At 41.5% G+C, this 23607-nt stretch overlaps 1 protein-coding gene across 4 annotated transcripts in view; it reads right to left on the bottom strand.

Annotated features, from left to right (window-relative positions):
- The window catches only part of LOC103121601 (aldehyde oxidase), a 108818-nt gene that overhangs the window by 80087 nt on the left and 5124 nt on the right, over positions 1–23607 (bottom strand). For all 4 annotated transcript variants that reach the window (XR_009550667.1, XM_007532126.3, XM_060194175.1 and 1 more), the window contains exons 2-5: positions 13764–13821; positions 10048–10144; positions 6712–6820; positions 6316–6442 (exon numbers count right to left, since the gene is read on the bottom strand). Coding sequence is in view for 3 of the 4 variants with exons in the window: in XM_007532126.3 (XP_007532188.1) it covers positions 6316–6442; positions 6712–6820; positions 10048–10144; positions 13764–13821 (391 nt within the window). In the remaining variant the exon portion in view is untranslated. The remainder of the gene's footprint in view (positions 1–6315; positions 6443–6711; positions 6821–10047; positions 10145–13763; positions 13822–23607) is intronic.

Here is a 23607-nt window from a genome sequence, read left to right on the forward strand (position 1 = left end):
TTAAGAATCTTGCTACTAGAAACCGCCTTCATCTTTGCACTCTGAGCTGCTGAACTTAATAAAATAGCCCTAGATAAGATAGCTTTTGTGGGGTATGGGTGGTGGTGCACCCGGTTAAGCACACATAGTCCTAAGCGCACGGTCATGTGCAAGGATATGGGTTCAAGCCCCTGGCTCCCCACCTGCAGGGAGGATGCTCTATGAGTGGTGAAGCAGGTCTGCAGGTGTCTATCTTTCTCTCTCCCTCTCTTCAGTCTAACACTCTCCCAACTGAGCTATTTTGGCACATACATCTCTCTCCCTCGCTTTCTTCTCCTCTTCTCTCAATTTCTCTCTGTTCTAGCCAATAAAATAGAAAAACGGCCACCAGAAGCAGTGGACTGGCAATGCTGACACCGAGCCCCAGTGATAACCCTAGAGGCAAAAAAAAAAAAAAAAAGAGAGAGAGAGAGAAATCTTTCTGAGGGGACCAGCAGAGTGCACCCATTATAATGCAAACTGTGTTCAAGCCCTGTTCCCACATGCAGGAAGGGAAGCTTCACAAATAGTGGGTCAGCATTGCAGGTGTCTCTCTTTCTCCACTCTTCTCTGTTTCTCTCTGTCTCTATGGGAGAAAGACAATATACGGCCACTGGGAGCGGTAGAGGCATTGAGCCCCAGCCATAACCCTGGAGGCAAAATAAGTAAATAAATAAATAAATAAAGGCTTTTGAAGGGTTACCAGAATCTTTCAGTGTCTTTGTATTCAAGAGTGTCTACTCTGTGACACAATCCTAAGAGTGCCCACTCAACAAGGAAAAGTAAGGGGAAAGAGCTAAGTGTGACAATAACTGTATACTTTCCAAGGACAAAGAAATGAACTGGTTTTGTAATGATTATAAAAGTAAATTTAAAAAAAAGCTGTCAGATGCTCTATACAGAAGTTCAACTAGACACGGATAATTTGGAAATGAGAAAAATAGTTCTGGTCTCTCCTTTCATGAATATTATTATGGCCAAGGTTGCCTTAGTATTACCATTTATTATACAAATTTTCTGTCAATGAGAGATAGAGATGATGGTGACACAGCAAAACATTTTTTTAGCTTCTGGTGTGTGTGTGTGTTTCTGTTTCTATAGGATGCCTTAGGATCAAACTCAGGGTCTCACACATGGAAAGGTATTTATTTATTTACTCTACCGCCTTCCCACCGCCTCACCCCAGACAGTATTTTTTTTCCTGTAGCTATTGTCCCCTCACTTCCTTTTTTCCTAAAACATTTACTTTAATAATTTTCAGCTTGGGGCCAAGTAGACCTGGTTAAGTTCACACATTACAGTGCAGAAAAACCCGGGTTCAAGCCCTTGGTCCCCACCCGCAGGGGAAAAGCTTCATGAGTGGTGAAATAGGGCTATAGCTATCTTTCCCTCTATCTTCTCCTCCCCTCTTAATTTCTCTCTGTCTCTATCCAATAATGAATAAAAATATGTTTTAAAAAAGGGGGGGAAAGGACTTAGAGGAAGAGGGACAAAGGAACCCTAAAGCAACCAGAAGGACAGAAATCACTAAAGTTAGAGCAGAAATAAACAACATCGAAAATAAAAGAACCATACAAAAGATCAATGAAGCCAAATGTTGGTTCTTTGAAAGATTAAACAAAATTGACAAACCCCTAGCCAGACTCACCAAACAAAACAGAGAGAAGACTCAAATTAGTAGAATTGTAAACGATGGAGGAGATATCACAAATGACACCACAGAAATCCAGAGAATCCTGCGAAACTTCTATAAAGAACTATATGCCACCAAGCTAGAGAATCTAGAAGAAATGGAACAATTCCTAGAAACATATGCCCTTCCAAAACTGAACCAAGAAGAACTACAAAATCTAAATGCACCAATCACAGACAAAGAAATTGAAACCGTTATTAAGAATCTCCCCAACAACAAAAGTCCTGGACCAGATGGCTTCACAAACGAATTCTGCAAAACTCTCAGGAAACATTTAATACCCATACTTCTTAAGCTATTCCATAAGATTGAAGAAACAGGAATACTCCCTTCCACCTTCTATGAAGCCAACCTGATACCACCCTGATACCAAAAGCTGATACGGACAGAACAAAAAAGGAAAACTACATAACAATATCTCTGATGAACATTGATGCCAAAATATTAAACAAGATCTTGGCCAACCAGATACAGCAACATATCAAAAAGATTGTTCATCATGACCAAGTGGGATTCATCCCAGGAATGCAAGACTGGTTCAACATCTGTAAGTCAATCAATGTCATTCACCGCATCAATAAAAGCAAAGTCAAAAACCACATGATTATCTCAATAGATGCAGAGAAAGCCTTTGACAAAATCCAACACCCATTCATGCTCAAAACTCTACAAAAAATGGGAATAGATGGGAAATTCCTCAAGATAGTGGAGTCTATATATAGCAAACCTACAGCCAACATCATACTCAATGGACAGAAGCTGAAAGCATTCCCCCTCAGATCGGGGACTAGACAGGGCTGTCCACTGTCAACGTTACTCTTCAACATAGTATTGGAAGTTCTTGCCATAGCAATCAGGCAAGAGAAAGAAATCAAAGGAATACAGATTGGAAGGGAAGAAGTCAAGCTCTCACTATTTGCAGATGATATGATAGTATACATAGAAAGACCTAAAGAATCCAGCAGAAAATTACTGGAAGTTATTAGGCAATATAGCAAGGTATCAGGCTACAAAATCAATGTACAAAAATCAGTGGCTTTTCTTTATGCAAACACTAAATCTGAAGAAGAAGACATCCAGAAATCACTCCCATTTAATGTTTCAGCAAAATCAATCAAATACCTAGGAATAAAGTTGACCAAAGAAGTGAAAGACTTGTAGGCTGAAAACTATGAGTCGCTACTCAAGGAAATAGAAACTGATACCAAGAAATGGAAAGATATCCCATGCTCATGGATTGGAAGAATAAATATCATCAGAATGAATATTCTCCCCAGAGCCATATACAAATTTAATGCAATACCCATCAAAGTTCCACCAAGCTTCTTTAAGAGAATAGAACAAACACTACAATCATTTATCTGTAATCTGAAAACACCTAGAATTGCCAAAACCATCTTGAGGAAAAGAAACAGAAATGGAGGCATCACACTCCCAGACCTTAAACTATATTATAAAGTCATCATTGTCAAAACAGCATGGTACTGGAACAAAAATAGGCACACAGACCAGTGGAACAGAATTGAAAGTCCAGAAATAAATCCCCACACCTATGGGCATCTAATCTTTGATAAGGGGGCCCAAAGGATTAAATGGAAAAAGGAGGGTCTCTTCAATGAATGGTGCTGGGAAAACTGGGTTGTAACATGCAGAAGAATGAAATTGAACTACCTTATCTCACCAGAAACAAAAATCAACTCCAAATGGATCAAAGACCTAGATGTCAGACCAGAAACAATCAAATACTTAGAGGAAAACAATGGTAAAACACTTTCCCACCTACACCTCATGGACATCTTTGATGAATCAAACCCAATTGCAAGGAAGACTAAAGCAGAAACAAACCAATGGGACTACATCAAATTGAAAAGCTTCTGCACATCTAAAGAAACTATTAAACAAACAGAGAGACCCCTCACAGAATGGGAGAAGATCTTCACATGCCATACATCAGACAAGAAACTAATCACCAAAATATATAAAGAGCTCAGCAAACTTAGCACCAAAAAAGCAAATGACCCCATCCAAAAATGGGCAGAGGATATGAACAAAACATTCACTACAGAGGAGATCCAAAAGGCTAACAAACATATGAAAAACTGCTCTAGGTCACTGATTGTTAGAGAAATGCAAATTAAGACAACACTAAGATACCACCTCACTCCTGTAAGAATGGCATACATCAAAAAGGACAGCAGCAACAAATGCTGGAGAGGATGTGGGGACAGAGGAACCCTTTTACATTGCTGGTGGGAATGTAAATTGGTCCAGCCTCTGTGGAGAGCAGTCTGGAAAACTCTCAGAAGGCTAGACATGGACCTTCCATATGATCCAATAATTCCTCTCCTGGGGTTATACCCCAAGGACTCCATAACACCCAACCAAATAGAGGTGTGTACTCCTATGTTCATAGCAGCACAATTCATAATAGCTAAAAACCTGGAAGCAACCCAGGTGCCCAACAACAGATGAGTGGCTGAGAAAGCTGTGGTATATGTACACAATGGAATACTATGCAGCTATCAAGAACAATGAACCCACCTTCTCTGACACATCTTGGACAGAGATAGAAGGAATTATGTTAAGTGAACTAAGTCAGAAAGATAAAGATGAGTATGGGATGATCCCATCAACAGAAGTTGAGTAAGAAGATTTGAAAGGGAAACTAAAAGCAGGACCTGATCAAATTGTAAGTAGGGTACCAAAGTAAAAACCCTGTGGTGAGGGGTAGACATGCAGCTTCCTTGGACAGTAGGGGGTGGGAGTGGGTGGGAGGGATGGGTCACAGTCTTTTGGTGGTGGGAATGGTGTTTATGTACACTCCTAGCAAAATGTAGACATATAAATCACTAGTTAATTAATATGAGAGGGGGAAAATCAATTGTATGTCTCAAAGTTTTTCAAAACACAAACTGAATCTTTTTAATATATAGGCTGTGTATTAGATATGCGGACTCTCTCAAAAGCCTAGACCAAGTAGATCAGAAGCATCCAATAGCACAGCTATATACAAGATACTGGGTACTGTACAGCAAACCCTAACAAAAGGACTTTTCAAAGTTAACCCAATTACCAATTAATGTGATGATAACATTAACTATCGATTGTCTTTTTGAACCCTAAGACAGCAGGAACCTCACATCTCCACTATAGAGCCCCTACTTCCCCCAGTCCTGGAACCCTTGGATAGGGCCCACTTTCCCATATGCCTCTCCCAATCCATACCAAATAATATTGCATCCACCGATCACAACCTAACCAACGCAACGATTGCCACCTCAACAAGCTTCACCTCAGACTGTGTCCAGAGACTTCACGTGTGGAATGACAACCCTTCAGCTTCATTACTCAGGTGAGACCTTTTCTTTTATAGTACACGCTAATTTCATCTCAGGTGGTTCACTTTCTAACAAAGTCCCATAACCTAGATATACACCAGTTTCTGTGAGAGAGAGCTTATGTTCACACGTATCCATAAACTACTGCAAAATATATACCTGAAAGCAGAAGTACACTAGAGTTTGCAGTGAGTACCTCCCTAACACTTCCTCTCCACTATTCCACGCTTTGGGTCCATGATTGCTCAACAATTTCTTTGGCCTCGTATGTTAACTCTCTTTTCAATCACCAGGTTCCAGATGCCACCAAGATGCTGGCCAGGCTTCCCTGGATTGAAGACCCTACCAATGTGTCCTGGAGCTCAGCTTCCCCAGAGACACACCCTACTAGGGAAAGAGAGAGGCAAACTGGGAGTATGGACCGACCAGTCAATGCCCATGTTCAGCGGGGAAGCAATTACAGAAGCCAGACCTTCTACCTTCTGCAACCCACAATGACCCTGGGTCCATGCTCCCAGAGGGATAGAGAATGGGAAAGCTATCAAGGGAGGGGGTGGGTTATGGAGCTTGGGTGGTGGGAATTGTGTGGAGTTGTACCCCTCCTACCTTATGGTTTTGTTAATTAATCCTTTATTAAATAAAAAAATTTAAAAAATTAAAAAGGGGGGAGTAAGAAAGCAAAAAAAAAATGACATCCTTATAGATTAAGAGGGACTTGTGAAATTTATCAGCCATTTCTGATGTGACAAAATTAACTCTTCCACTTAACAGTGGCATAGCTTTGAATAAATTACTCTCTAAACCTCAGTTTCTCCAACTATGAAATGAAGCTAAGAATAATGCCTAGTGGGAGCCAGGTGGTAGCACAGCAAGTTAAGCACACATGGCGCGAAGCGCAAGGACCGGTGTAAGGATCCTGGTTGGAGCCCCTGGATCCCCACCTGCAGGGGAGTCACTTCACAGGCGGTGAAGCAGGTGTATCTTTCTCTTTCCCTCTCTGTCTCCCCTCCCTCTCAATTTCTTTCTGTCCTATCCAACAGCAACAACATCAATGGCAACAGTAGCAATAACTACAACAACCAGAAGGGTAACAGGTATAAAATGGTTTCCAGGAGCAGTGGATTCGTGGTGCAGGCACTGAGCCCCAGGAATAATTCTCAAGTTGCAATAACCAGCCAATACAAGAACTATTAGGTCATACTGAAAGCAGCATGTGGAACATGTAAGTATCCAATACTTTTGCTCATCAACACCCACAGGACTCACCATCAAGGGCTTCAGTTAACTGACTCAGAGTGGGCTCCGGGTTGTTCCTCAGCAGCGTGTAGATGGACATCACCATCCCAGGGGTGCAGAAGCCACACTGAGTGCCATGACACTTGGCAATCCTCTCCTGGAAGCAGAGGAAAGTTAGCAGGGAAGAATCTTGGGACCTGCTTCAGATCTTCTACATGGGAGACAACTTCATTCCCCTGCACTGTGAACCATGCCTGACACCAAAAAATGTTTTGTGAATGGTAAAGCAGTACTATGGTTTCTTTTATATTTCAGATAGAAGAGAAGGAATTCCTGTTTTTCACAACCATTGATTGCATCCCTGAGATGAACTGAGCAATTAATGCTGTGAAGAACAGGAACTCTGAGGAAGAGGCACATGCTCACCTGGACGGGATGAATCCTGGTCTTGGTGCTTCCTATCCCTTCAACTGTGGTGACAGCAGCCCCATACAGAGAGCAAATGGGGGTCAGACAGGCGTTTGCTGGAAAATGCCTTCAGAAGCAAAAGAGGAAACAGAGTGTTCACTGAGGGCCCAGGTGATAGTACACCTGGTTAAGTGCGCATTACAGTGCACGAGGACCCAGGTTCAAGCCCCTGGTCCTCACACGCTTCACGGGTAAGCTTCCCAAGTGGTGAAACAGGGCTGCAGGTGACTCTGTCTCTTTCCCTCTCTGTCTCTCCCTTCCTTCTCAATTTCTCTCTGTATCTATCCAATTCTTCTTCTTCTTCTAGTGTTTGCCCTTCTTCCGTAGCCAGTCAACAGCGTCAGGTTGAGCCTGATGTAAAGTTTCGAGACCTCCTTTGAATCTATCCAATAATAAAAATAAACTAAAATATTTTTTTTAAAAAAAGCATTCACTGACACCTCCAGTAGGGCAGGTTTTACATATACAATTTGTGTCCTTAGCTTGTGCCCATTTTACAGATGTAGAAACTGAGGGTGAGAACAATTTTCTTAGGTCACAACTAGAGTATCAAGAGACAGATTCAAATTAAGTCTAACTCCAAAAGGGTGTCTTGTAATTTTTTTCCCCTTGTAGTGAGGGGTTGACATTCTTTCTGGTCACACGTAACCAGTTATTCAGAGTGTAATCCAGCTTTCAAGCAGCTGCAGTAGGGCAATAAAGGAATCTGATATTGTGCTTCAGAAGAAATAAGTTGCAGGATACAAAATTTCTCAATGTCACAAACATACGGAAAACATCCAACTCAAAACAACTCCTAAAATGTTCTCATTCCCCAAACAGAGCTACAAAAGGTCATTAAGTTCACGAAGCAAATGTTCACTTTCAAAAATATCCACAAGAGATCCAAATTAAATAACACCATAAGAGAAATATAACTGCTATCAAAGAAATCTAGATATATTTTTAATTGTAGCACTGGTTATTAGAAGAGGTTTGGGGAAGTGGAGTGTGTGTAGTACTGATAAGAATATGACTTGATAGAACTCTTCTGCAAGGTATTTCACTGAAAGGCATACACACTTGTAAGATGAATACACTTTTACCCTGCAATTCTATCCCTAAATAGTCATGTACACAACATAAACATATACATAGATACATGAATGCTTACTGGCTTGTTGCTTATAACAATGACATTTGGTTGAAAATACACATTACAGTGGGCAAGGACCTGAATTCAAGTCCTTCGTCGGCACTTGCAGGGAGGAAGCTTCCTATATGGTGAAGCAGGGCTGCACGTATCTCTCTCACTCTCTATTGCCTCCTTCTCTGTCTCTAGACAAAATAAATAAAATAATTTTTAAAATATTAATTTGAAAAAAGCGATCCAAGTGATCTGTATCTGGGAGTTGGTTTTGATATACCCAAATAATGAAGCATATACAGTCATTAAAACTACATGTATCTAAGGCTAGGGAGATAGTATAAGTTTATTGTTTAGGGTTGTCCTACATTCATAACTGCATTATTCATAATGGCTGAGGAGCAAAAACAACCTAGATGTTCACTGGCAGTTATCTAGGTAAGGAAGCTATGGGATATATAACCAATGGAATACTACTGTACTGAGAACATTGTTTCCTTTGAGACAAAATGAATGGACCTGGAGGCAATGTGTTTAGTGAAGTGAATAAGGAAGTGAAAGACAAGTGTCAGATGTTTTTTTCTCAGTGAAATATAGAGAACCAACACACATACATTTGGGGATAAAAAATAATAACCAAACTACCTCTCAGACTTTGTGAAAATAATGGTAGTTATCACAAAGAAGTGGGGCACAGAGCTTTAGAGGTGGGTGCAATGTGAAGCTATACCACTGAAATCTAACTCTGAACTATTATTAAATCACTAATACAAAGACTATCTTTAAAATACATACTCTCGTTTTTAAAAATCCAGACAAGTTCTGTTAGTTACTTGATCATAGCATTTAAAAACTCCATCAGGGGTGGGGGTATAGCATAATGGTTATGCAAAGAGACTTTCATGTCTGAGGCTCTCAAATCCCAGGTTCAATCCCCCACACAGCCATAAGCCAGAGCTGAGCAGTGCTCTGGTAAAAATTAAAAAATTTAAAAAAACTAAAAGAGAAAAAAAACATCATCAGATAAAGAATATGTGAAGAAATTTAAATGAACCTTAAAAAGCTCCATTGGGGCATGGGGGTGGAGGGTGGATAGCATAATGATTATGCAAAAAGCCTCTCAGGCCTGAGGCACCAAAGGGCCCTGGTTCAATTTCTAGAGTTGAGCAGTGCTCTACAGAGAGAGGAAAAGGAGGTGGGGAGGGGAGGGAGTGGGAGAAGAGGAGAAAAAGAAGAAGAGGAGGAGGAAGAGGAAGAAGAAGAAGAAAATACTAAGAACAGCCATTCATGGGGCCAGTGCTGGCCCACCTGGTTGTGTGCACGTTACAATGAACAGTGACCCAGGTTCAAGCCCCTCCCCCAGTCCCCACCTGCAGGGGAAAAGCTTCACAAGTGGTGAAGCAGGGCTGCAGGTGCCTCTCTATCTCCCCTTATCTCTTGATATCTCACTGTCTCTACTCAACAAATAAAGAATTAAGAAATTAAAAAAAAAAAAGAATGGCCACTCATAAGAAGCAATATAGTTGTTCTCAATCCAACTGGAATAAAAAGAGAGGGGGAAATCTGTCTCAGACAGAGGAATAAGAAGCCAGACCAACTCTGAAAAGAAGGCAGTCTGTAAAGCAAAGAGATTTCTAACAGAAATCAGTTAGTAGGTGGTTTATCTATGCCACACAGACAGATCTCCAAACTCTCACCAGCACACTAGTTTCTTAACTCACATCTGAGCTGTCTGGACTGGTGTAAACTGGCATAACAACACACACATTATTGCAGTACCAGAAGGAGAGGAGAAAGAAAGAGACAGAGATGGGGGAGGACGAGAGTAAAGTGCAAAATGCATATTTGAAGAGACAGGCAATGGCTTGAGAAGTATCCAGAGCTGATTGAAGGTATCAGTCTATACAACCAAGAAACTCAGCAACCTCAAGGAAGGATACATACTAATCATGAAGAGAAGATGCTAAATATGAGGGTTTATTTGACCACTCTCTTTTTATAGTTGGTACCTTCTCTCTAGCCCATTCATACCTTTGCCATCTTGCTCATCAAACATGGCCAGTGCTTGCCTTAGTCCCTCTCATCACTCAGTGCTCTGTTTACACAGTGATGGAATGAAACAAGTTCAAAATGACAAACAGCCACATCTGGGTCTTCCTGCACAGTACCTTATCTTCTTGGTGATGGGGTTGTAGCGTGATATCATCACAGTGCAGGCACCACAGCCTCCCCCGCCACAGCCATATTTCGTTCCTGTGAGTCGGACTGGAGAAAGCAGTTAAAGATCATGTGTCTGGGGGTTATGCGGTAGCACAGTGGGTTAACCAGACATGGCGTGAAGCGCAGGGCCAGTGTGAGGATCCTGGTTAGAGTCCCCAGCTCCCCACCTGCAGGGGGGTCACCTCACAAGCAGTGAAGCAGGTCTGCAGATGTCTATCTTTCTCTTTCCCTCTCTGTCTTCCCCTCCTCTCTCCATTTCTCTCAGTCCTATTCAACAACAATGACAGCAGCAACAACAATAATAATAACAACAACGATGATAAACAACAAGGGCAACAAAGGGGGAAAAATAGCCTCCAGGAGCAATGGATTTTTAGTGCAAGCACTGAGTCCCAGCAATAATTCAAGAGGTAAATAAAAAAAAAAAAAAGATAGTGTGTCTCCCAAAATGGTCTTCCTAGAATAGGTCTGACCTGAGAAGAGAACACCAGAAGACTTTCAAATGCTTAGTTACACCCCATGCCCATTGATCAAATGATAGATGGATGCTTTAACTGCTCTTCAGAATCTTAGGTTCTACTTATGTGTCATATGTAGTCTTCTTCCTCAGAATAACCAAACCAAAAGTTGCTAAAAACAGGGCCACATTCTTGAAGAGAAATCAATTTAGATATGCACACAGATATTTGTCTATACGTATTGGCTTGAGAAATGGAGTGCTGAATATTCTGCACACTGGTTTTCAACCTCATCTCTATCTTCAATATCACACAAAGTAACATGTTAAATTGCAAATCATTCTTGGAAGATTTGTGACCTATTATGCATACTTGTCATATTTCTCTGCTTGTCAGTGGTAGGAGTTATTCCTCAATATCTGCCCCCCCCCTCTTTCTGAGTAATCTAAACCCAAATTTTTAGGTACAAACATCACTTTCTTTTTTTTTTTCCTTCCAGAGTTATTGCTGGGGCTCGGTGCCTGCACTATGAATCCACTGCTCTTGGAAAAACACTCTTTCCCCATTTTTGTTGCCCTTGTTGTTGTTATTATTGTTATTGTTGTTATTGCTGTTGTTGTTGGATAGGACAGACAGAATATGAGAGAGGAGGGGGAGAAAAAGAGGGGGAGAGAAAGACACCTGCAGACCTGTTTCACTGCTTATGAAGCAACTCCCCTGAAGGTGGGGAGCCGAGGACTTGAACTGGCATCCTTAGGCCAGCCCTTACTCTTTGTGCCATGTGTGCTTAACCCACTGTGCTACTGCTTGACCCCCTACATACATCATTTTCCACAATTAAAAAATACTTTTCCCAGCCTCTTTAGCATGGAGGTGGCATCATTAATAATGATGATTGATGTGAGTCTAAGTGATAACTATGTCCTCAAAAGGAGAGTCATGCTCCCTTCTTCCTCCCTTATTTCTCCCTAGTTTCTGGAATTGAGATGTGACCATAAAGAGAATGTTGCATGTGGAGGAGGCCAGAACCACAAGACATAAGGAGTTTCTTCCTTCCTTCCTTCCTTCCTTCCTTCCTTCCTTCCTTCCTTCCTTCCTCCTTCCCTCCCATCCTTCCTTCCTTCCTCCTTCCCTCCCATCCTTCCTTCCTTTCTATTTAAATTTTTAAATTACCTTTATTCATTTATTGAATAGTGACAGCCAGAAATCGAGGGGGGAGGGGGTGATACAAAGGGAGAGAGACACCTGCAGCCCTGCTTCACCACTCGCAAAGCTTTCCCCCTGCAGGTGGGGACTGGGGGCTTGAACCTGGGTCCTTGCACACTGTAACATGTGCGCTCACCCAAGTGCGCTGCCTACCAACTGGCCCCTATGAGAAGTTCCTATTCCTTGCTAATATTATAATAGTGCTTTGTGAACTCTAACCTTAGCTAGATTAAGACTACTTTGACTATAACTGGTATGAAAATGTGCCTCCTTAAACAGGTAAAGTAGTTGTCCAAGTAGTTGTCTAGTGGCTTCCCTTTGCCATCTGCCATCCCAACTTTCATTAAGGCTTTGCTTCCCATGAGATACTCCTTGCCACCAGTTCAGTGCCATGGAGAGAGTCCTTGGTATTGACAAGAGTCCTTGTCAATCTCGGCCATCTCCAGGGATGCCTTCCTCCTTCTCTTCCTATAGGGGAGATTTGCATTGTGATATGAGGGCTTCCGGCTCCTCCGGTTCCCTTCCTCGTCCCTTCCCTCCTACAATTTATCCTAACAAAACTCTTCCACATACAATTACACTTCTTTAGTGTCTTCTCCTTGGGAAGCCTAAACTAACACAAGAAAGAAATTTCTGTCTTGGGGGCTGGACAGTAGCACAGTGGGTTAAGCGCATGCACAAGGAGTAACTTAAGGATCCAGGTTCCATCCCCCCCGCCCCCCCGCTGGGGTAGGGGGTCCGCTTCACAAGCAATGAAACAGGTCTGCAGATGTCTATCTTTCTCTCCCTATCTCTGTCTTCCTTTCCTCTCTCCATTTCTCTCTGTCCTGTCCAACAACAATGACAGCAATAGCAACAATAATAATAAATAATAGCAATGATGAACAGAAGCCAGACCTTCCACCTTCTGCAACCCACAAAGACCCTGGGTCCATGCTCCCAGAGGGATAGAGAATGGGAAAGCTATCAGGGGAGGGGATGGGATATGGAGATTGGGTGGTGGGAACTGTGTGGAGTCATACCCCGCCTACCCTATGGTTTTGTTAATTTATCCTTTCTTAAATAAATATATATATATATATATATATATATATATATATATATATATATATATTTTAAAAAGGGCAACAAAAGGGGAAAAAATGGCCTCCAGGAGCAGTGGATTCGCAGTGCAGGCACCACGCCCCAGCAATAACCCTTGAGGCAAAACAAAAAAAAAGGGAAAGAAAAGAAATCTGTATCTTCCACCTTGTTTAGTAGCCTTTGGGATTTTCTGTCATCCATCAGCAAGCCAGTTCCTAAGCCCTACATTGGTACCACAGGTCATCCGGAGAACAATGTTCACTGTTTTTTATGCTCCAAGATCATAAATATAATTGTTGATGCTTTTTGAGTTGTATTCTCATGGGAATTTCACTCTCTTCAGGATAAATTAATGTGTAAAATCATATCATCACATATAATTTTTACATGTGTTTTAGTAGTTTACAGAGTCCTGGGCACCAGTTAGAGCTTATGTATTTATGTATGCAGGTTAAAAATCCATTTTCTTCAGGAAGGTTTTCCAGTGTAACATTTTTGAGGTTTAGTCACTTTATTTTTATTCCAGAAAACTTCAGTGCTCTCTTTTTAAATGGACTTGATAACTAGTCTTTGAAGACAGAACGCCAATATTGTGACTCTTAATTCTAAAAGATGTTTAATTAAGTCCTTTTTAACATCCACTACTTTAATTTCTATTGCTAGTTTCTCCATTTTATACAATCTATTTAGTAACAAAACACAGACTGGAAATAACTTGAATCTTCTGATGGCTACAATAGTGCACAGCCTACAAAACTATGGTGTAAGACTTTCTCAGAGGTGAACTCATGTTCATCCTAGTAATATGAAGATGAGTTAGTGTGACTTTTTAAAATGATAATCACCTGATAGAGGTATCTGAGTTACACACACACACACACACACACACACACACACACACACACAGCTAAGGATACGCTTCTTCCTTAGATATGGTAACAGCATTGTTTCAGGATCCACATTTTTTTCTGTCACCTGTGACAGAAGGAAAGTAAGAATTAGATACACACAAAATTGAGAGGCCTAGTGAGACGTTTATATTAGCGAACTTGTCTAATTTGGTGGAAATGGACATTCACTGACTTTCTCCCCCTTTATGGGGCGAGGGGCTAGTGGCTTATAGTCAAAAGTAAAATACAGTATTTGATCCATGTGTAACATTTCTCAGTTCTCCACATAACACTCTAACCTCCCACCTAGATCTTCCTCCTCCTCCATCATGTTCCAGGACATGAACACTCCCCATACCTCAGAGTCTTTACTTTGCTGCAAACACCCATTGATTCTTTACACATTTTCAACTTGAGGTTGTAATGTTTATTTTTTTTAATATTTATTTATATGTCTAAGGGGTGCATGGAGAGAGAGAATTTTAGCATCACTCTGGTACATGCAGTGCCAGTGACTGAATTTGGGACCCCTCTGCTTTTCACCCACTGCGCCAGCTCTCAGCTCCCATCACCTTGAATTAATGTTAATGGAACATTTGTGCTTCACAAACTGCCTCTAATTGTAAAATCTAAAATCTTGAATCCCACCAAGATTTTGCCACTATCCTTGGCCTGGAGTCCTTATTGTGGTAAACCATTGCTAAGGCAGTGGCTGCTTCTATAAACAAAAACACTAGCGAATCTTGTTCATCCTCCAGAAAGTTTAAATCTGGTGAAGGGAAAGCAGAAGAGATAGATAGATGATAGATAGATAGATAGATAGATAGATAGATAGATAGATTAGATAAGATAAATAGGTAGATATGTTATAAGTAGATAGGATGGCCACTGAAAAATATTACATTAAATACTCCTGGGGGCCAAAGCAGTAGCACAGTGTGTTAAGCACACACAGTAGAAGTGCAAGGACCCACACAAGGATCCCTTTTTGAGATCCAAGCTCCCCACCTGCAGGGGGTCACCTTACAAGAGTTGAAGCAGGTATGCAGGTTGTCTTTCTTTCTCTCCCCCTCTCTGTCTTCCCCTCCCCACTCAATTTCTCTATTCTGTCCTATTTTTAAAATGGGGGGGGGAAATGGCCTCCAGGAGTAGTGGATTCATAGTGCCAGCACAGAGTCAGCAATAACTTTGGAGGCAAAAAAAAAAAAAGACCTCTTTGGTTTATCATGGCCAAAGAACTACAGTTTCCATAAGGAGGTCACACCCAGCCCTGGCCCCTACAAATTATAGGATGGAGAAGCTGTCCAGAACAAGGGTGGCATGGCCAGAGCCTCAGAAGCTGTCATGGACCACAAGACAATAGCACACTAGCACAGGTCAAAGAAAGAAGAACCTTGGTTCCAGATGGTGCCACCAACTTGTGACCAAACCCATGATGTTTATTCCCAGACAGCCTGCATGCACTGGTTAAAGAAGAAAAAGGATTAGGTTGAGATAGGCGAATGCAATATTATTTGATATGAATTGGGAGAAGCATGCAGGAAAGTGGCGCCACCCTAAGGTTCCAGGACTGGGGGAAATATAGGCTCTATAGTGGAAATATGAGGTTCCTACTGTCTTAGGGTTCAAGAAGACAATGGATAGTTATTGTTATCATCACATTATTTGGTAATTGGGTTAACTTTGAAAAGTCCCTTTGTTAGGGTTTGCTGTATAATACCCAGCATCTTGTATATAGCAGTGCCACCGGTTGCTTCTGTTCTCCCTAGTCTAGGCTTTTGAGAGAGTCAACATATCAAAGACTCAGCCTATGTATTAAAAAGACAGTCTGTGTTTTGAAAAGTTCTAGATGTATGATCAATTTTTCCCCTCTCATATTAATTGAATAGTGGTTTATATGACTACACTTTAATAGGAGTGTACATAAACACCATTCCCACCACCAAAAGACTGTTTCCCATCCCACCCACCCCACCCACCCCACCCCCACCACCCAGGAAGCTGAATATCCACCCTCCCCCTCACCACAGGGTTTTTACTTTGTTGCCCTATTCTCAATTTAATCAGATCCTGTTTTAGTTTCCCTTTCTGTTCTTCTTTCTCAACTTCTGTTGATGAGTGAGATCATCCCACACTCATCTTTGTCTTTCTGACTTAATTCACTTAACATAATTCCTTCTAGCTCCATCCAAGATGGGTCAGATAAGGTGGGTTCGTTGTTCTTAATAGCTGCATAGTATTCCATTGTGTATATATACAGCAGATTTCTCAGCCACTCATCTGTTGTTGGGCACCTGGGTTCCTTCCAGGTTTTAGCTATTATGAATTGTGCTGCTATGAACATAGGTGTACACATATCTTTTAGATTGGGCATTATGGAATCCTTGGGGTATATCCCCAGGAGAGGAATTACTGGGTCATATGGAAGGTCTATGTCTAGCCTTGTGAGAGTTCTCCAGAATTTACATTCCCTCACAACAAGTGCCACCCCAACATCCTTCACTTCAGACTGTGTCCAGAGACTTCAGGTGTGGAATGACAACCCTTCAGCTTCATCACTCAGGTGACACCTTTCCTTTCATAGTATTCTCTAATTCCATTCCAGGTGTTCCACTCCACAATAAAGTCCCCAAACCTAGATATAGACCAGGACCCCTGAGATAGAGCATATGTTCACACGTGTCCATAAACCAGGGAAAATATATATACCTGAAAGCAGAAGTACACAAAAGTCTGCAGAGAGTACCACCCCAACACTTCATCCGCACTATTCCAGCATTTAGGTACATGATTGTTGAACAATTTGTTTGGCTTTGTACGTTAACTCTCTTTTCATCCATCAGGTTCTGGATGCCAGCATAATGCCAACCAGACTTCCCTGGACAGATGACCCCACCAATATATTCTGGAGCTCCACTTCCCCAGAGGCCCACTCTACTAGGAAAAGAGTGAGGCAGACTGGGAGTATAGATCGACCAGTCAATGCCCATGTCCATTGGGGAAGCAATTACAGAAGCCAGACCTTGCACCTTCTGCAACCCACAATGACCCTGGGTCCATACTCCCAGAGGGATAGAGAATGGGAAAGCTATCAGGGGAGGAGATGGGATACAGAGACTGGGTGGTGGGAATTGTGTGGAGATGTATCCCTCCTATCCTACAGTTTTGTTAATATCTCCTTTCTTAAATAAATAATTTTTAAAAATGGAAAAAAAAAAAACAAGTATCTTCTCAGACCACAGTGGAATAAAACTAACATTTAACAACAAACAGAAAATTATTAAAAGTCACAGAATTTGGAAACTAAACAACATACTCCTTAAGAACCACTGGGTCAGAGACTCACTCAAGCAGGAAATTCAAATGTTCCTGGAAACAAATGAAAATGAAGACACAACCTATCAAAATATTTGGGACACAGCTAAAGCAGTACTGAGAGGGAAACTTATAGCCATACAATCACATATTAAACACCAAGAAGAAGCCCAAATGAAGGACCTTACTGCACACCTCAAGGACTTAGAGGAAGAGGAACAAAGGAACCCTAAAGCAACCAGAAGGACAGAAATCACTAAAGTTAGAGCAGAAATAAACAACATCGAAAATAAAAGAACCATACAAAAGATCAATGAAGCCAAATGTTGGTTCTTTGAAAGATTAAACAAAATTGACAAACCCCTAGCCAGACTCACCAAACAAAACAGAGAGAAGACTCAAATTAGTAGAATTGTAAACGATGGAGGAGATATCACAAATGACACCACAGAAATCCAGAGAATCCTGCGAAACTTCTATAAAGAACTATATGCCACCAAGCTAGAGAATCTAGAAGAAATGGAACAATTCCTAGAAACATATGCCCTTCCAAAACTGAACCAAGAAGAACTACAAAATCTAAATGCACCAATCACAGACAAAGAAATTGAAACCGTTATTAAGAATCTCCCCAACAACAAAAGTCCTGGACCAGATGGCTTCACAAACGAATTCTGCAAAACTCTCAGGAAACATTTAATACCCATACTTCTTAAGCTATTCCATAAGATTGAAGAAACAGGAATACTCCCTTCCACCTTCTATGAAGCCAACCTGATACCACCCTGATACCAAAAGCTGATACGGACAGAACAAAAAAGGAAAACTACATAACAATATCTCTGATGAACATTGATGCCAAAATATTAAACAAGATCTTGGCCAACCAGATACAGCAACATATCAAAAAGATTGTTCATCATGACCAAGTGGGATTCATCCCAGGAATGCAAGACTGGTTCAACATCTGTAAGTCAATCAATGTCATTCACCGCATCAATAAAAGCAAAGTCAAAAACCACATGATTATCTCAATAGATGCAGAGAAAGCCTTTGACAAAATCCAACACCCATTCATGCTCAAAACTCTACAAAAAATGGGAATAGATGGGAAATTCCTCAAGATAGTGGAGTCTATATATAGCAAACCTACAGCCAACATCATACTCAATGGACAGAAGCTGAAAGCATTCCCCCTCAGATCGGGGACTAGACAGGGCTGTCCACTGTCAACGTTACTCTTCAACATAGTATTGGAAGTTCTTGCCATAGCAATCAGGCAAGAGAAAGAAATCAAAGGAATACAGATTGGAAGGGAAGAAGTCAAGCTCTCACTATTTGCAGATGATATGATAGTATACATAGAAAGACCTAAAGAATCCAGCAGAAAATTACTGGAAGTTATTAGGCAATATAGCAAGGTATCAGGCTACAAAATCAATGTACAAAAATCAGTGGCTTTTCTTTATGCAAACACTAAATCTGAAGAAGAAGACATCCAGAAATCACTCCCATTTAATGTTTCAGCAAAATCAATCAAATACCTAGGAATAAAGTTGACCAAAGAAGTGAAAGACTTGTAGGCTGAAAACTATGAGTCGCTACTCAAGGAAATAGAAACTGATACCAAGAAATGGAAAGATATCCCATGCTCATGGATTGGAAGAATAAATATCATCAGAATGAATATTCTCCCCAGAGCCATATACAAATTTAATGCAATACCCATCAAAGTTCCACCAAGCTTCTTTAAGAGAATAGAACAAACACTACAATCATTTATCTGTAATCTGAAAACACCTAGAATTGCCAAAACCATCTTGAGGAAAAGAAACAGAAATGGAGGCATCACACTCCCAGACCTTAAACTATATTATAAAGCCATCATCATCAAAACAGCATGGTACTGGATCAAAAATGGGCACACAGACCAGTGGAACAGAATTGAAAGTCCAGAAATAAATCCCCACACCTATGGGCATCTAAACTTTGATTAAATGGGCCCAAAGGATTAAATGGAAAAAGGAGGCTCTCTTCAATAAATGGTGCTGGGAAAACTGGGATGTAATATGCAGAAGAATGAAATTGAACCACTTTATCTCACCAGAAACAAAAATCAACTCCAAATGGATCAAAGACCTAGATGTCAGACCAGAAACAATCAAATACTTAGAGGAAATCATTGGTAAAACACTTTCCCACCTACACCTCAAGGACATCTTTGATGAATCAAACCCAATTGCAAGGAAGACTAAAGCAGAAACAAACCTATGGGACTACATCAAATTGAAAAGCTTCTGCACATCCAAAGAAACTATTAAACAAACAGAGAGACCCCTCACAGAATGGGAGAAGATCTTCACATGCCATACATCAGACAAGAAACTAATCACCAAAATATATAAAGAGCTCAGCAAACTTAGCACCAAAAAAGCAAATGACCCCATCCAAAAATGGGCAGAGGATATGAACAAAACATTCACTACAGAGGAGATCCAAAAGGCTAACAAACATATGAAAAACTGCTCTAGGTCACTGATTGTTAGGGAAATGCAAATTAAGACAACACTAAGATACCACCTCACTCCTGTAAGAATGGCATACATCAAAAAGGACAGCAGCAACAAATGCTGGAGAGGATGTGGGGACTGAGGAACCCTTTTACATTGCTGGTGGGAATGTAAATTGGTCCAGCCTCTGTGGAGAGCAGTCTGGAAAACTCTCAGAAGGCTAGACATGGACCTTCCATATGATCCAGTAATTCCTCTCCTGGGGTTATACCCCAAGGACTCCATAACACCCAACCAAAAAGAGGTGTGTACTCCTATGTTCATAGCAGCACAATTCATAATAGCTAAAACCTGGAAGCAACCCAGGTGCCCAACACCAGATGAGTGGCTGAGAAAGCTGTGGTATATATACACAATGGAATACTATACAGCTATCAAGAACAATGAACCCACCTTCTCTGACAGACAGAGATCATCTTGGACAGAGATAGAAGGAATTATGTTAAGTGAGCTAAGTCAGAAAGATAAAGATGTGTATGGGATGATCCCACTCATCAACAGAAGTTGAGTAAGAAGATCTGAAAGGGAAACGAAAAGCAGGACCTGACCAAATTGTAAGTAGGGCACCAAAGTAAAAACCCTGTGGTGAGGGGTAGACATGCAGCTTCCTGGGCCAGTGGGGGGTGGAAGTGGGTGGGAGGGATGGGACACAGTCTTTTGGTGGTGGGAATGGTGTTTATGTACACTCCTAGCAAAATGTAGACATATAAATCACTAGTTAATTAATTTGAGAGGGGGAAAATCAATTGTATGTCTCAAAGTTTTTCAAAACACAAACTGTATCTTTTTAATATATAGGCTGTGTATTTGATATGCGGACTCTCTCAAAAGCCTAGACCAAGTAGATCAGAAGCATCCAATAGCACAGCTATATACAAGATACTGGGTACTGTACAGCAAACCCTAACAAAAGGACTTTTCAAAGTTAACCCAATTACCAAATAATGTGATGATAACATTAACTAATAATCATCTTTTTGAGCCCTAAAACAGCAGGAACCTCACATCTCCACTATAGAGCCCCTACTTCCCCCAGTCCTGGAACCCTTGGATAGGGCCCACTTTCCCATATGCCTCTCCCAATCCATATCAAATAATATTGCATCTGCCGATGACAACCTAGCCAATGCAATGATTGCCACCTCAACATGCTTCACTTCAGACTGTGTCCAGAGACTTCACATATGGAATGACAACCCTTCAGCTTCATTACTCGGGTGAAACCTTTCCTTTCATATATACTCTAATTCTATCTCAGGTGGTTCACTTTCTAACAAAATCCCAAAACCCAGATATACACCAGTTTCTGTGAGAGAGAGCATATCTTCACACGTATCCATAAACTACTGCAAAATATATACCTGAAAGCAGAAGTACACTAGAGTTTGCAGTGAGTACCTCCCTAACACTTCCTCTCCACTATCCCAAGCTTTGGGTCCATGATTGCTCAACAATTTGTTTGGCTTCGTATGTTAACTCTCTTTTCAATCACCAGGTTCCAGATGCCACCAAGATGCTGGCCAGGCTTCCCTGGATTGAAGACACCACCAATGTGTCCTGGAGCTCAGCTTCCCCAGAGACACACCCTACTAGGGAAAGAGAGAGGCAAACTGGGAGTATGGACCGACCAGTCAACGCCCATGTTCAGCGGGGAAGCAATTACAGAAGCCAGACCTTCTACCTTCTGCAACCCTCAATGACCCTGGGTCCATGCTTCCAGAGAGATAGAGAATGGGAAAGCTATCAGGGGAGGGGGTGGGTTATGGAGATTGGGTGGTGGGAATTGTGTGGAGTTGTGCCCCTCCTACCCTATGGTTTTGTTAATTAATCCTTTCTTAAATAAAAAAAAGAAAAGAAAAAAATGGGAAAAAAAGAAAAAAGAAAAAATGCCTGTGCTTTGTTTATAACACTGTTAGTGTTTGTGCTATTTGCAGTGAAATGAATCCAATTGAATACACCTGGTGGCAAATCTACAGAAGCCCTGTTTTTTATTGTTTCTTTTAAATTTTTTTTATTTATAAAAAGGAAACATTGACAAAACCATAGGATATGAAAGGTACAGCTTCGTATAAATCCCACCACCAGAACTCTGTTTCGCCTCCCCTCCCCTGATAGTTTTCCTATTCTTTAACCCTCTGGGAGTATGGACCCAAGGTCATTGTGGGATGCAGAAGGTGGAAGGTCTGGCTTCTGTAATTGCTTCCCCGCTGAACATGGGTGTTGAAAGGTCCATACTCCCAGCCTGCCTCTCTCTTTCCCTACTGGGGAAGGGAGAAGCCCTGTTTTAATAGCGAGGCTTTTGGGTAGTCTAAGTACTGAAAAACAATATCTCTTGGGAGAAAGGAATGGAAAACACACACTTTGTTTTGATATCTCCTCTTGTTCTGGGAACTACAAGAAGTTAGGCTTTGGCTCAAGGTACACTGGCTTGAAATTAATTTGTTTTACTTGGTTTGGTGGGTGGAATTTTCAGGCAAAGGAACTGGGAACAAGAATCTCGTGTGCAATCTCTCCTGGTAGGTCTTGGGGTGAAACTGGGAGGTCAGGATAAAAACATAGTGAGTGAGCCAGCCAGGATAAAAACATGGTGAGTGAGCCAGTGAGTGAGGAGAGTGAGGAGCAGACTAGGCATTTTCACTCTCCTTGGCTTGGAGAGAGAACACGAGCTCTCAGGTCAAGGCCATAGCATGTTCCATCTCAGCATAGCCTTGGGGGTTGCCAGGGCTGAGTCTGTCTTTCTGGATCTCCACTGGCCCTTTGGGGGAGTTTCATTTCATATTACACAAGGTTGAGAAAGAACTTTCTCTGAGGAGAACTGGTGGCTAGGAGCCTGCTGGAACCTTATCAACTCCATAGTGGGGGCAGAAAGAAGAAAGAGAAATAGCAGATAGAAAAGGGTGAAGGAAAGAAAATGAAGGTGAAAGAGGTCTGTGAGACAAGACCAAGAAACATAAGAGGTAAGAAAGGGGTACATGTAGTGGGGTTCACTAAATGTATAGAGAACACTAACTTACAGCTGTGAGCAGAGGAGGAGGTCTGAGGAGACAGCCAGTGAAGGCAACTCCTGCCTAAGCATCAGTTTGTCTTTTAAATTCATTTAAACCAGGGCCCATGGTAGCTTAGTTCATAGAGCACACATGTTACCATGAATGAGGACCCAGGTTCAAGCCCCTGGTCCCCACCCGCAGGAGAGAAGCTTCACAAGTAGTGGAGCAGTGCTGCAGGTGTCTCTCCTTCTCTCCATTCCCTCTCTACTGCTCTCTGTTTCACCCACTAGAGAAAGAGAAAAGAAGGGTGGAGTTGTGTGGACAATAGCCCTGCTGCTAAATAAATAAATAAAAAAGTTTAAATTACTGATTCTTCCTACTGATGACATTTGCAACGCCTCCACATCTCCCCAAGATCATTCTAGTCTTCCTTACAAGCCAGATTTCTACTTTCTGCCCTGCAAGTCAAGGGACTCAGTAAACAGTCATAATGAACAACTTTCCCCTCCAATAATACTCATAAAGATCTATGTTTCATTGAGCAAATAATGATTGATGACTACTTTTTTTTTTTTTGCCTCCAGGATTATTGCTGGGGCTTGGTGCCTGCACCACGAATCCACTGCTCCTGGAAGCTATAACAAAGCTATAACCCTTTGTTGCCCTTGCTGTTTAATATTATTGTGGTTATTATTGTTGTTGTTACTAATGTCGTTATTATTGGATAGGACAGAAATGGAAAGAGGAGGGGAAGACAGGGGGCGAGGAGAAAGAGAGACACCTGCAGACCTGTTTCACCGCCTGTGAAGCAACCCCACTGCAGGTGGAGAGCCGGGGGATCGAACCGGGATCCTTACGCTGGTCCTTGTGTTTAATGCCATGTGCACTTAACCCGCTGTGCTACCACCCAACCCCCGATGACTACTTTTTATTTAGCCTCTTTGACACACCCAGGAAGATTCTGGAACTACACATAACATCGACTGTTTTCCAGCCCAG

Source organism: Erinaceus europaeus, chromosome 7, assembly GCF_950295315.1.
Source record: "Erinaceus europaeus chromosome 7, mEriEur2.1, whole genome shotgun sequence".
Taxonomy (NCBI): Eukaryota; Metazoa; Chordata; class Mammalia; order Eulipotyphla; family Erinaceidae; genus Erinaceus; species Erinaceus europaeus.